This window comes from Sinohyriopsis cumingii, chromosome 19 (genome assembly GCF_028554795.1).
Source record: "Sinohyriopsis cumingii isolate HCF-2022 chromosome 19, ASM2855479v2, whole genome shotgun sequence".
Taxonomy (NCBI): domain Eukaryota; kingdom Metazoa; phylum Mollusca; class Bivalvia; order Unionida; family Unionidae; genus Sinohyriopsis; species Sinohyriopsis cumingii.
This window is the reverse complement of record NC_142979.1, coordinates 40,012,461-40,028,415: the sequence shown is the minus strand read 5'-3', so window position 1 is coordinate 40,028,415 and position 15,955 is coordinate 40,012,461. Positions and strand designations below refer to the sequence as shown.

Below are 15,955 nucleotides of genomic sequence, written 5' to 3'. Positions count from 1 at the left end.
ATGTAAATTTTATCTTTATCCTTACTCGGCATTTAGCGTGTTACCGACATATTCGGAGGAATCAGAACTTGAGAAATACAAAACAATATTTGTTCGATATTACAGGGATACTGTTATGAAGTGGGTTCACTGTTGTTTGACAAGGAAGCCTTCAGAAACACTCTGAAAATTGCTCTGTAAGTAAACTGCTAGTAGTGGAATGCAAAACACTCTTTTGTGCTGATAATTAAGATAATATGGTGATACGCGGCGACAGCAACATTATAGTTGAACGGGATTTTTTTTATCTTGCTCAGCAATGCCGAGGTCGATGCGTCAAGATTTTAGTCGAATACAATAAGGAAACTTGAACAAAAAAAATATTGATTTTTGTCTGACATGCAGCGACGTCGCACACATATTTTAAACAGCAGGTGATTCGTATTGAAAGAAGATTCTATCCCCACGTTGTTTTTGAGAAGTCAGATTTTGTAATACCATCATCAACATATTTTACTGATGCTGAACAAATATCAAAATGTTTTGCTGCTGCTGAGGTTGATGAAAAGTATATTTCTTCACCTATGATAGAGTTATTTGCTATAACTGTAAAGTTGCCAGCATTTCCAGCATTACCTCGCCTACCGTTTTCTTTCAAAGTGACAAGATCAAGGTTCTCGAGTATATTATCGGTTTTATTTATGTTCTTGTGGTCGATGACTAAACCACTTAGGTTAGGCCCATGCAATACCTCATAAACAAGACGATGTGTGTGAAGTTCTATGTGACTCCCTGTTAGTCGTTGGGGTGGGATGCTCCCAATATTTATTTTTGAATTACAGAGGAATTCCCACCCTGGCTCGTTTTTGTAGGAAGTGAAATTAGTGATAGAGAGAGGTAAAGCTCCGAGCCCCCAGTCAGCAATACCGACAATTAAATTATTAAGAACACAAGGGTGAAATCCAAAAGAATAACAATTTAATACATAATACAAATTAAACGATATTAAGTTCTCAACCAATCTACTTCCTTTCGACCATGTGACAACCTATTTCATCACGTGATTTTAGTGTGAGATGGCTTTCCCCTGTACTTGATTTCTACTCATCTGAGTTTACTACGCCAACTGCTCTCCTCCTTCCGGCGTTCTCCGATTCTTCCTGTCCTCCTTCCCTTTTGTCTTCCTTTCTCCTCCTCCTTTTCTTTCTCTCTTTCCTTCAACGAGGCTTGCTCCCCGCCTAATTCTATTCTCTATTTCTCCTTCCGGCGTTCTCCGCCTATTTATATCCTGTCTCTCTGAGATCGGGACTTCACTACTCTGTCCCCAAAAGCTTCGTTTACGAAGCTTTCTGTCCTTAGAATGTACTAAGAGTTTTCCCGCCAAATCACGAGTGGCTCCCTCGGAGTGAGTATATTCTGCTTTACCAGTACGATGGCTTACACATCATTAATTTGTTATAAGTTCAAATGACTGTTAAGTTCTGATTCGAATTGATGGCTCCACCCTTCCTCAGTTCTGATTGGATATCAATTCTACCCCCAGTCGGTGTAGTTTAACAGATGAGCCTCAGGCCATCTGTCAAGCGGAGAGATTTACAATAGCATCGAGGGTCCTTTGTTCTTAGAACAAAGCTTTTAACAAAATCGCCGTAACAGTGCAGGGTCGACAAACTCATTGCGCTAACCCATTCCATTGTTCCTGACTTACGTAATCGCGGGCAGGCAAACGTGACAATGTGACAGATACAAAACTTTTTGGGTTTGTGTTCCTCGTACTGTTACCAGTACAAATCCACTATTAATTTTGCTTCCAAGAACAGTTCTTGTATTAATATTACTGATAATATCCGTCAGAAGCTTTGTACAAATTATAAACGGATGTGGTTGAAGTTTGTCCTGCAAAGATAAATTGGTGATAGTATTGTGATTTACACAATCATTCACATGATAAACTCGAATCCCCTCTGGAATGTCATCACATACAACGTATAAATAAATTCGTGTAAGAACATTTAAGTATACTCGGTATCATCAACACCTTCCACTTTTGTCTTGTAATCCGCTGCAGTTCTTCTCCCAAACGAAGCTTTAGTTTTAATATTAATCACTACTTACAGCATATTTCCAGCATAGCAGTTGTACTTCTGGTGAACGTAGAATATCTCCTGGTCACTAACATTTGGTATGAGTCCATTAAGCATAATTTGGCTCATCTGATAACACTTTTGTTTCTCTATTTGACATTTTCATATCATACTAATAGAATAATGTAAAACAGCAGATATAGTGATGTTGAAATTGAGTGATATAGCAAAGAAAAATTTATTCTCGACATAAAGCTATCCGTCTAAAAAAATTGCAACAGCATTTGCTGGGTTTGATAATAGCTGCAAATTTGATAATCAACTTTTACTAGTGAATTACTCTGCTAATTTATATCATCTACTTCTGCCAACAATTAAATCCAAGCCTGAAGGGCCCAAGGGTCTGAAAATAATAGTAAAATTTTATGTTAAGATTTTTAAGCTAAAGATCTCTTCCGGAATGCAAGCTGCGCTGACACAAGAATCCCAACAGCACCACCAGGAATTATCCGATTTTTCTATCACGTCAAGATCTTGTCGAATTTTCAGTGGGACAGATTTGCTGTCGTTATCCGATAATATATTTCAGGACATCTCGTGTACAGCTCTGGCATTTTTCTGACGTACAGCGAATATCTATGCCTGGCGAAGATGAAAAGATATTACAATTTATAAATCCAGACACAAGATGATAGTGCCTTTTATAATTTACGCAGATTTCGAGTCTATTTTACTTCCAGTGCTAGGAGCAGAAAATAACCCTGATAAATCTTCAACAAGAAAAATTAAATAACACATTCCTTGTTAATCTGCATATAAAGTTGTCTGTGCTGCTGATAAACGTTTATCAGAATCAGTAAAGATTTATCGTGGAGCGGATCCTGCTGTTTGGCTTCTGAAAAATCTTCTCAACGAGATTGATTTTTTCCTCAAGTTACTCGTTAAGACAGCAGCAATCAAACCGCTGACAATAAAACAAGGAGCTGATTTTGCTGCATCAAAAATATGTCACATTTGTGAATGGTCGCTTGATGAAGATCGAGTAAAAGATCATTGTGAAATAACTATAAAGTATCGCGGTCCAGCACATTACAGATATAATTTAAAATACACCGCACCAGATTTTGTTCCTGTTGCCTTTCACAATTTCAGAGACTCTCATATTAAAGTTGAAGCATTCGGCAATAAGGATATAATATACCGTCTGAAAATTAACAACAGCGATAAAATAAAACGGATTCCTTATAACACTGAAAAGTACATGCCTGTGACACTAGGCAAGATAAGATTTATTGATAGTCTGCAGTTTATAGCAGCGTCGCTGGACGAGCTTGTGAAAGGCTACGGTAAGTTTGATAATTTGACTGAGCATTTGAGTCGGTATGGCTGTACTTGATATATCAAGGCGCTAATGTACTGGTTCCACTCTGATTTTGTTAAGGTTGAGTGGCCTGATGCAGAGCAGTTATTTATAGACACTGACTCACAAATGTACAAAATAGAATTTGATGATATTTATTAAGAGTTTTACGATAGCCTAGAATTATTAGATCTTTCAGATTATCCAAGAAGTAGCGGATTTCACTGTGACAATAACAAAATGTTGTATGAAAGTTTAAGGGTGAGACAAATTTTGTTCCTATCGCCTAGTCTATCGGTTTACGGGGGTAAATTATACTGTTTAAAAGTATATGATAACAAAGTTTAGAAAAACAAGCCAAAGGAATCAAAAGAAATGTAGTCGGTAAGGTGATATGATTCGATATTTATAAGGCTTCGCTAGACGGATTTTCTGGTTGTGTTGAGATGATGGCAAAGCGTCATAAAATTGAGACTGATGTTTTCATAAAATCTGGTCTGTGTCATTTTGATGATAATCGATATTGTTCTGGTGGCTTTAATACATTCTCGTTAGGATATAAAATGTCTGATGTTGACTTTAGCAAGGTGAATTGTTTAGATTGGCTATTAAAATAAATTTTGTGTGACTATAAAAAATAGATATAGTAAATGTTTGTGTTAAAATATTTAAAAAGCAATTCGCAGTAGACATGTTTAAGGGGAGTTTCTGGATCTACCCTATTTTGTTTGACGACGATGATGATTTCCTTGATAGGTCATCGAGTTAGGTAATCGACTATGAAATCGACGCTGTTGAATCAACAACATTATTTTCGTATCTGTTTAGACTAACGGGGGGGGGGGGCAATGGTAAGGTCGTCCTAGTACAAATAAAGGGTTGAGCCAGAAACTCACTTAGATTACTGTTGACATGTGTATACATTGTTAACGGTCTGGAGAGAGTTCGAATGACATCATTCCAGTCTCTGATATAGTTACTGTTGTAAAACCTATTTCACTGCAGTTCAGAGAAGCAATGTTCATAAAGCAAATGTTATATTAACTTAAGATTATGACATAGTTTGTAAAGATTTATCGAATTTACTTTAGTTCTTGTGATTTTTTTCATTTCTTCATTCGATATGAAGTCAATATTGAGTCATAACCCTAATCACTCAGTCATTATCCTATTTTAGTGGTAGGTCATTTATGAACAGAACAATAAGAAGAGCCCCAAAATAGAAGCCTGTGACACTCCACAACTTATCATTTCAGTTTCACAGTTATCATTTCAGTTTCACAGGTGTCTATTTAATGTTACCTGTTCAGAACTATTGTTTAAGTAGAATATGAACTACCTAAGGGTATCTTTCCTATAAATTTGTAATAGGATGGACAAATTTAAAATGATCTGTCGTTGTTTATATGCTATCTTAAGCCAGCTTTATGTAAGGGTGTTACTTTGGCAGTTTTCCAAGGTTGGAGAAATTGACTTATTCTCAGACTGTGGTTAAGTAGAAAGGTAAAAAGCAGATGCAGCTGCCTTAAGAAGTCTTGGACCTATTATGCCAAGTCCTGTAGATTTAGAAACTTGCTTGTTGTTTTTCTTTAACTAATTAAAAATAAACTCGGAATTTATTTCCGGGATTTCAAATTTAAGATCATATGGAAGTTTTGTGGAACAAAGACGTTTTACTCCTGAATGATCAGAGTCGAACTTATGTTTTGTAATTTTGGAGGCATTGTTTATCTAGAATTCGTTTAAAATATTTGCATTGTCCCATGGATCATAAACATGGTTTCCAGCATTAATTTGGGATGATACATATGTCTTATTTTTGTACATTATTGTTCTAAATTCCTTAAAATGTTCTAAATATTTTTGGGGTTGTTTGTCATCAAGAATATTCTGGTAGTGGTTTCTCTTTGCTATTAATGATTTTCACTACTTTATTTTCTCAACATTTTTTATGGATCTTCATTACGTACATATCTCAAGTCGCCTCGTCTTTTCATAGTATTAAAATTTCTATTATGATCCAGCCAGGTTGATGTTCATTCCTAACTTGTGTGTCTTCGAAGGTACATGTTTATTGGCAACTTCCCAAAAACAGACCAGACCATGTGTTTAGCACGTCTTCATTATAATCAAACGTTTTGATAGTATCCAGTGAATTTTCTCTAAATCCTTTAAGAAATTATCATTACTCACAGTTATGAAAACATCTGTATGTGTTATTTTTATGGACATATTTTCATCTCCTACATTGTCGTTATGTTTTCTTTTGTGACAGATTGCAAAATGATCGCTTAAACCACCGAAGGTCATTTAAAAGGGTGTTGAACTATGGAAGGGAATTTAATTTAGGCATATCATGTCAGGATAATTAATTGACCATTTTCCTTGCAATTATTGCCTCATACTATAAATTGTCGCACGTACAGTGTACGTCTCCATAACGGCACCTCAGTTTCCTTCTCTATGAAGTGTGTGTGTGTGTGTGTGTGTAAGGTAGATACTCATGCACATTTCTGTATTTCATTTTTGCTCTCGTCGGACAAGTACAGTTCAGCTCTCAGTACACTTTTTATTCAGTCTCATCCTGCGCATGCATGTTTATATACGAGACCTTTGAGTCATGTTGTTCTGGCTACATTATTTGTATGCGTGCATGTCTTTATGCTCTTAAGAAACTCTCTCTCTCTCTCTCTCTCTCTCTCTCTCTCTCTCTCTCTCTCTCTCTCTCTATATATATATATATATATATATATATATATATATATATATATATATATATATGCATAATTCCGTTGTTTCTGGTATATACAGATGAATTTCATTTACCACTGTATCCTTATCTTTGGAACGCCATGCCTCAACGATTTCACCTGTACAGGTCGTCTCTGACCTTCCCTAAGGTAGCATTGTATTGAGATCGTCTGCTATTACCTTTTCCAAGGTAACCTTCATTTTGTTTAGTTCTACACTCACATGGTATTCAACATCATGTGCAGGAGCCATAAGGATATAGCTGCTCCCCCTTACAGGTATAATTGTCATTATTGTTTACTTACAGGTAGTGGTCATTATATTTTACCTGTATGCTTCATTCAGCAGACATACAGACAGATTACATGGATCAAAATACCATAACCAATCCCAACTGATGATCATAACGATATTTTTCTCACTCGGGTGACCTATAAAAGGGATCAAGAAGGGTCAAACGTCAATGTTATGGGCTCAGTCAATAACAGCCCGGCTTCGAGTATGTCGAATCCGATTTTTTCAGACCTGTGTAGGGACAAGTCTAACTCATACCACCTCAAGACACTGCTTCGGCTTGATACAACGCGTAGTTCCTCATGCCATATCAGATGTCGCTTCGCAATTTATCTACACTCTGCCACGAGAAGAGCCTATTTACTCAGGGCCTGTTTTGAAGTCACGGTTTCTAATTTGGGACATTCTACAAGTTTAGAGAGTGACAGACCTCGTCACTCTTCGCCAGCTAGGTCTCAGGGGAATGTAGCTTCACCCCACACAACCAACATGATATTGCTTGTACTCCAGTACCGCCATCTATTATACACTAATCGAAAGCACGGGATGATTTAGCCTTCCGAGCCTCCATTGAGGAGGTTTTCCGCCCACGGAGCTTTGTCCTCCTCCTCCCACTCCATCAGCAACACGCTCCAGAGTTTCCAGAGTTTTCATCGGCTGTTGATCTTACGACGGAACGGAAGATTCTGACTTCAGTTACTTTTGCAGGCTGGGAGGGTTGCAAACATTCTGATCCGCCTTTATCAACAGTTCGTCGGCGGTTCTACCTTTGCTCCCAACAGTCTTTCATTCGGAACAACATCAGTTGACAGTGATATCGACGCTCTGGGGATGACACTGCCATAATCCATACATATCTTATAACCGATGGAACATAGCTTAACTTCTCCCACTCCGAATATCGCAGGGCATGCATGGGAGTCAGCCTCAAGAATGGCTCGAGTACTGCGAAGAGCCGCTCAAAACACTTTAGCCAATGTCGTAACTTCAGCTGCTTGTCCAGTTAGCGGAGTGGCCTGCACTTACCTGAAGGACTATTATCCGGCCAAGCTAAGAGCACATCCTTTATCCCCATACCTTCTCTTTAACACCCCTTGGATGATGTCCACCAATAAGCTATCTAGGATACATATTTCCTCCCATTCTCAACCACATCTTCGATACAGAGATAGTGCAGAAAATCAACTACTATCGCCTTCTTGTGTTTCCTCTGTACAAATGGAGATTTCTAGTTTGCACACTGGACCATCCCCTCACAATCGCCACCCGATTGAGGCACCATTTGCGGAATTGGGTGCAATCTAAATTGGTTCAAGATGGGTATACGTTTACAAGTCCACCCGTTCGAGATTGCAGTCTGTACCGACGCAAGTATGGAAGGCTTGTGAGCGCGCCTACTACCATCCTTTCGTGATGCCAGCTCACACCAGGAACCACATCTTCATATCAATAATGTTGGAGAGGACGGCCATTGTGAAAGCCCTTCACCGGTGCCAGGAATATTTGCTTGGAAAGGGAGTTCTCATTCTGTCCGACAATCCTATCGAGGTGACTTATCTTAATCAACAAGGATGACACCACTCCTAAAATGGTGATTTATCTCCAACAACAAGGAGGACCCCAGTCCCCAGACCTTTGCGTCATTGTGTGGGACATTTTGAAGTGGTGTTGTCATCATCAAAGCCACACACACGTTCTCAATATCCCGGCACGAGTCAACGTACTGGCTGACGTTTTGTCACGAAACTAGTACATAAGGAATGGTCTCTCCATCCCTCGATCTCACTCAGATATGTACCCACTGGGACCGACCGTTGGTGAGCCTGTTTGCGAGAAGGTGGAACGCTGTGTCTTTTTAGGATTGGACCATCCTGAACGCATACATCTACCCTCCAACACCTCTGATTCCAAAAGTGATATAGAAGGCAAGGGATTCAGCCTGTTGCTTCATCCTCATCAAATCACTCTGATGGAAGGAGTTGTAGATCAGCGACGTACAAAATCTTACAATGAAATCGCCGCCGAAAATATATGCTTTCCTTCATCTATTCAAGCAACCATGATGGCAGTTGTTTCGTTCTTGGAGCTTTGGAAGCTCCCGAATATGCACGTCTGGATCATATCAAACGGGTCCTCAGACTTAAACAATTATTGAAGCCAGTCGTCGAGAGAATCGCTCAAGCTCTATGGGTCTCCACTCTTAAAGCATATGAAATGGCAAATGTTCATCCAGTGGTGCATAAACGAACATAACCTACATCTCCAGGCAGCAATACCGCATATAGCTAATTCCCTCATCTTACTCTTCGAAGAGGTGAAGTTAGCACCGAGTGCGATCAAAGGTTACCGCTCTACCTTTCATCATCATGAGAGTGAGGCTGTCCTTTTCTTTAAAGACATGTTTCCTCATAATGTAAGTGACGGTAGGCAGAATTTGCGAGATACATGCCTTATCAACAGACCCGAATTACGAACAGATTCCAACAAGATGGGTCAGTCTTGCTCATGATGACTTTCTCTGTCATTGCCAAGAACCAGCCCTTTCCACGGGTAACTAAACTTTGATCATGACACCTCTGTTTCATCTAGACACATCAACTAAAGATCAGAGGGATATCCCACCTCTTTCATCTTAGACAGCCATGCACACAAAAAATTATATTTTGCAGCTAACACATTTTAAACTTTTAAGCTTACATGTAGAATCAACTGCAGACGCTCGCGAGAATATTTATATATGCATATTATTGCGCCATGGACGGATCACAATTTGATATACCATTAGTATTGGTATACCAAATTGCTTTATACCAACACTTTTAATGCCTTGCTAATTTTACATAAAATAACAGATGTCATTATTGCTCATCGATTTCTAGGTCAATACAAATATTTTCAAGCATCCTCAACAAGTTTTAAATAAACTAGTTGAAACATAATAAATTTAAAGGTTTAACTTCTGTTAAAACAGCCACGTAAAGTTTAGCAAACACAACAGTTTTTCCGTTTTAATTATTTGTCTTGTCTGTGATTTCATTTGCCTTTGAAAAAGAATCATTAAGAGTCGAAACGCTCAGGTTATTTAGATACTAGTTTTGCACTGTTCGTTGTCAGTTTATTGCATTTATCTTAAGAAATCCCTGACACACGTGACCTCTTGCTGGATCCAGTGCACTTAAATGGACTGTTATTCGCCATATGATTTGTATTCTTTATATATATATATATATATATATATATATATATATATATATATATATATATATATATATATATATATATATATATATATATATATATATATATATATATATATATATAATCTTATGCAAATGTGTCCCTGATTGTTTTTTGGCTTTTGTGGTTGATGAACCTGAGATGTTAAGTGAAAGTAAATGCTAGTTAAAGACGATTCTAATGATGATTGTAGACATGTGATATCCAGGACTTCCCCCAATGCTCGGTGCTGTATGAAATATGGCCTTTTCCAGAACTCAGGACCAACATGGCGGATTACGTGTACACAGACCATTCTTTTTCAACATGTATCAAATCAATGGTATTAAGCTGTATGTCGATGAGCATTGTTTAAATCGTGTGTAAGAGAAGAATTATGTACGTTTAGCTACGAAAACGCCACTTCTCGATTACAGATGTCAGAAATGCAAATTGTATATTCATGGTTTATATTGTTTGCGTTATCTATTGCTTTAATAATGTATATAAAATATACTATACTTCAATATGCATTAAAACTATTTTATCGAAACACAGAAGTAGATAGTCTTTTACCATCAAATAAACGAATGCTAAATCATCAGCTCCCACGAGGATTACATGTGACTAGTCTGATTCTTAATGTGACCAAATTTTTGGCATTGAAAATTGCCGAGTTTCCTTTTAATGCAAATGTATACGAGTGGTATATAATTGATACATCATATATACGGTGCACATAATTTATTTATATCATATGCAAATATAAATACATATATTTGCTCTTTAAACGGAGTTGATATTTACTACAGTCAGCTATGTATTAACCGAGTTGATGAAATCCTCACATCCCCGATTTTGTTCACTACAGAATGTAATTCTATGATAAGTTGATCTTCTTTTTTTCGTTTATATTTTTCTTCACATTAATTAAATCAAGATAATACCCACTTATGATTTAAACATGAACAATTGTTTTACTGATTCAAGTAGAGCATTCCAAAAACAGGTTAGTTACTCATTGTTACAGGTTAGAACCCCCATCCCTTGATTCAAGGACGTATACTCCAAATTTTCATTGTAACGAACGCCTGTGATGTGTACCACGTAACCGATAAATTTACCGTGTAAAATGGTTTGCAACTTTGTATCAGTTATAAAACACTGGAGATAAATCCAAGGAAAGTGAACACATATCGTTACGATGAACCGTATTCTTGTAGGTTACTTGGTGTAATTTCTATTTCATGGTTTTAATCCAATCCAAATTCCGTTTCTCTCTCACTCTACATTTCTGCGTAGTTTGTCTGTTATGCACGAGAGGGGAGAGGAACAGAAAGCTGAAAGGATTTTGATGAAACTGTGTACCATATTAAATTCATTTAAAAACTGGGATTATTAATACTTTTATCGTTATTTCCATAGGTCACTAATGATTAATGTGTGGATATTGATCATTGATGTAGAATCAACTGCAGACGCTTGCGAGAATATTTATATATGCGTATTATTGCGCCATGGACGGATCACAGTTTGATATACCATTAGTATTAGTATACCAAATTGCTTTATACCAACACTTTTAATGCCTTGCTAATTTTAATATATGTTGTATATATATATATATATATATATATATATATATATATATATATATATATATATATATATATATATATATATATATATATTACTTTTCAGCTTTGATCATGAATATAATTTGAGAATAAAATATAATTTGATAAAATCCTAGTAAATATATGCGCAGTGTTGCCACAATTTTTATAATCAATCTTGTTCCCTATTTTAATTTTAGGATTTGAAGCTGATCCAACACGCTTCCAGATCATGCGAGGTTCATCTCATACAGCTAGGTATGTAAATAGTTCTTAAGGACTTCGAAGGGTCTATTGATATGTCCATTAAATTCTAATTTAAGGACCCTCCAGGATTTAGGATAAGTAGATTATGATTGAACAACCCTACAGGTTGTGTATGTCCAATAAAATTAATTTTATGGACGCTGTAAGGTCTACTACTATATCCATTACATTCTAATTGAAGGGCTCTGCAAGTTATATGAATATGTGCATTCAATTTTATTTAAAAGACGCTGCGGGTTTAAAATATGTCCTTTAAGATCTACTTTATTGACCCTGCAGTGTCTACAGATATGTACATTAAATTTTTATTTTAGGACTGTGAAGGGTCTATGAATTTGTATATTGAATTTGAATTTAAGAATCCTGCTGAGTCTGCGAATATATCGATTAAATACTGCTTTGGTTCAGAATAACGCGAAATATGAACACTCGAGTACATTCAAGAGATAACACAGAGAAACATGATTGAATGTAATCATGCAGTAACAACATCAAACGTGTTGCAACATGGTCATATAAAATACTCCATGTGATAACTAAAATCAACATTTTTAAATGTAATTACCAGTATTTATGAATGGGTTGATATATGATATAATGTACCTATTAGAGTTTTACACGATATTTTATATTTTTATGTTGAAAACGTTTGCAGTGATTGCGATTGTTATGAATATTTAGTGTAAATAAGATGACAAATGTCGAATTTCATAAAGTCTTAAATGTACAGATGACAAAATAAATTGCTTTTTATTTGCTATATTAGCTTGTGCAGGCAATTATACGGCCACACAATAATGTAATGATTCACACCAGTATGGCAACAATTTTTGTTAGTGAGCCAATGAAAATGTTGTTATGCGATTCTTGATTGACAGGTACCACTTATGACTCGGTAATATTGTGCTGCGTTGTTTCACTGTTGTCAGGCAATTAAACTGATTTGACATTAGATTTGTCATCTGAAAAATATTTCTTTTCTTTGTCGTGTTTAGATGTTTCAGACAATGATTCAATTAATACTGCAAGGAATAAGGTAGAGTCCATTGTTAAGGACAGTGGTTTAAATACACTCATTAACAATGCTGGGGTTAACATCAACAGAAATTTCGAGGATTTAACAGCAGCGGAAATGATGTCAGAGTACAACACTATGGTGGTTGGCACAGCGATGGTGACAAAGGTAATAAACTGTCAGATATTTAACTTATACAAATTTCATCCAGTTTTTCATTTCATCAGTTTATAGTAAGCAGTTCACTGACGCACCCGGAATTTGTGCATTGCTTGAAATAAACATTTATGATTTCACTTTCAGTATGTGGTAACGTGCATGAGAAGGTAGTAATAGAGGCTTCTGTTCCCGGCTCGTTAACCTTACCCACCCATGTCCACCCCTACCAAAAAAGAGAAACCTTTCTTTTTGTAAGACCATACCATATCCTCCATAAAACCCAGTTACAAGACTCAACAACATGACACCGCACACAAAACCTTAAACTCACACACTCTGCTATCAATGCTATTACTGATATTTCAGTGATGATCTCTGTTATCTGCTAAACGAGTTGTTATGTACTTGAAGTGAAAACGCCATACTTAGTATACCAAACTGAATATAAATAGGCACGGCATGAAAATATGTGACAAATAAGAGGCTAAAAATATTTAACAACAACAACAACTAACAATCACATGATGTTGACCCTCTTCGTCTTTAAATTCGTTTTCATGATTCCATTGACAGACAATTTGAATAAAATGTTTACAGACCTGAAAGTCTACTGTAGAGACAATTACAATTTTGCACACAAGCCGTTGGAAATGTTGGAAAATACAATTTGGACTTAGTCAGTGATAAAGAGACACATATTATAGTGTGATATGTCATTTTTTCAAAAATCAATTCAACTGCACTGTATGAATGACAGAACCTATGTGTTGAATATATTATGCCATTACTGAGACCAAAGTGTACTAGAGTTAGTAAAAGCAATTCAACTGGACTGTATTAATGGCAAAAACTGTAAGTAGAATATATTATGCCATTACTGAGACCAAAGTGTACTAAAGTTAGTAAAAGCAATTCAACTGGACTGTATTAATGGCAAAAACTATATGTAGAATATATTATATGTTTTATTCAGACCAAAGTGTACTAGAGTTAGTAAAAGAAATTCAGTTGGACTGTACGAATGGCAAAAACTATATGTAGAATATATTATATTTTTATTGAGACCAAAGTGTACAAGAGTTAGTAAAAGAAATTCAGTTGGACTTTACGAATGGCAAAAACTATATGTAGAATATATTATACCTTTATTGAGACCAAAGTGTACTCGAGTTAGTAAAAGCAACCTTCAGTTTCACATTTGCTGATGATATGAAAACTGCTGCAGAGTGCTCGAAGCTATTACATAGACAGCGAAGCTTTCCAAAGAAGAGAAAAGTAGATATAAACCGATTCAACACAAGATTCAATAAATTTAACCACCCCTCGTTGTGATTGGAGACATCTAAATGGCAGAGCAAAACAAAAAAAATCAACGACTACGTAAAATGTCTATTGGATACCGGGAATGGATTAATGGATGAAAAACATAACTAATAGATAAATTAAAAATGCTGATCTTCTTATGAAAACATTAAACGAAGTGATCAATTCTATAATAGAAATAGTAGTGCAGATTAATGTACTCGCTAGAAGTGCTTTGTTTTGCAAGATACCAACAATTGGACAGAAAAAGAAATGGCAAGACTGAATCAAAGTTCCAGATCGTACGTGATGTATATTTTAGACACTCAGGTTTAAAACAGACATATATTTTGCAGTCTGGAGTAATGCTCAAAATAATGTAAGTTAATTGAAAAATAAGATTGTTTAACAACAGTTATGACTCAGATCAAAACATCACGATAGAATTTCAGCAATATGTTTCAGATTAAATAAATAAGACTAAACTATAATATTGGGGGTGATGGTATCTGCTGCCCCATACGAAATGGTGATGAAAAAGTTCGGCGTTGCTGGCTGCAAGAACATATCTTCAACTACTTTAACTCAATGAATGTGTGCTACCGTGAACCCTGTCAACGAACGAAGTTTGGCTACTTTTAGGTCCATCAGAACCTTAATCTCTTCCGCAACCACAAGCCTCAGTCACTCCGCAATCTTCTTTTAAAACTTTTACCAGTTGTATTAAACAGATCTACTTTTTTACATATTCATTCCTATTGTAGACACATTAACAGCTCATGTTGTCATACCTGTTGTAGATAGAGCAACAGTTGAGGTAGTCATACCTATTGTAGACAGCAAACGTTAATATAGTCATACTTGTTGTAGACAGCAACAGTTCTTGTAGTCTTACCAATTGTAGATAGAGCAACGGTTGATGTAGTCGTATCTATTGTAGACAGAGCAACAGTTGATGTAGTAATAGCTATTGTAGGCAAAACAAATTTGATGTAGTTATGTATAGCTCTCTAATATTGGTGTTGACCAATACTTGTTTCTCTTTAAATAAAATTAGTTTTGTTTTCTAAGAGGAAGTTGTTTTTTCTTCTGTTACTTCTTTTGTTCATTTGTGTGTTGATCTTGTAAATAATATCCATATTTTTTATATTTTTATTTAAATAGTACTGACTTTACAATTTCTAATTTGTCTATTTTATTTTGTGATAAATTCCTTCAAATACCATCTGTTCTTTTTAATACTTAACTACTCCTTCAAATTTACAATATTTTCATCGTAATGTCAAAGACCTATTTCGAATGGTATTCATTTCTTTGCGGCAGCATCTTCAGCGGAATGGCTCTTTCTTCCTGCTGTGTATTTGAGCAATTCTTTTCTTGATCGGTAGGGCTTATTACATGAAGACACCTTATTAAAAGCTTTGTATAGTTTGCTAACTGATTCTTTAAAGCTGGTATTTGATTTGTTTATTTCATAACATAATTCTGCAATTCATTTGCATTATTTACAATTCTTTGAACTTTTCTTATATTGGGTTTGAAGTTATTACTAAACGATGCATAAAGTTTGGTACTGTGGATTACAAAATATTCCCACATCTTGATATGATTAGCCTTTTTACTAATATCTTGATAAACACATGGGAATCATAGTCATACTGATTATTGACAAAGTGTGGTATGTACTTTTGATATCTGTAATTTGGATTATATTCATGTTCATGTCCCCTTCATTTAAAAGTTAAGCGATCATGATATATTGCGTTCTTGTCGGAAGTTTTCTTTTCACATAAATGACAAACGTAGAATACAAATGTTTTATTCTTTCATGAATATTCAGCAATTTCCCCTTTCATTATTTCTTCGCATTCAGTGTCTGCAGTGGTTAGAAAATGTTAGCAGAACACACATA

General features: G+C 35.8%; 1 protein-coding gene across 2 annotated transcripts in view; it reads left to right on the top strand.

The window, feature by feature from the left end:
* The window catches only part of LOC149775539 (uncharacterized), a 39,508-nt gene that overhangs the window by 11,535 nt on the left and 12,018 nt on the right, over window positions 1–15,955 (top strand). The window contains exons 2-3 of one of the 2 annotated variants that reach the window (XM_089943236.1): window positions 11,501–11,558; window positions 12,886–12,908. In XM_089943236.1, coding sequence (XP_089799362.1) covers window positions 11,501–11,558; window positions 12,886–12,908 — 81 coding nt within the window. Of the gene's footprint in view, window positions 1–11,500; window positions 11,559–12,562; window positions 12,751–12,885; window positions 12,909–15,955 lie in introns of both variants that reach the window. The other variant, XM_089943235.1, reaches the window with a different exon arrangement.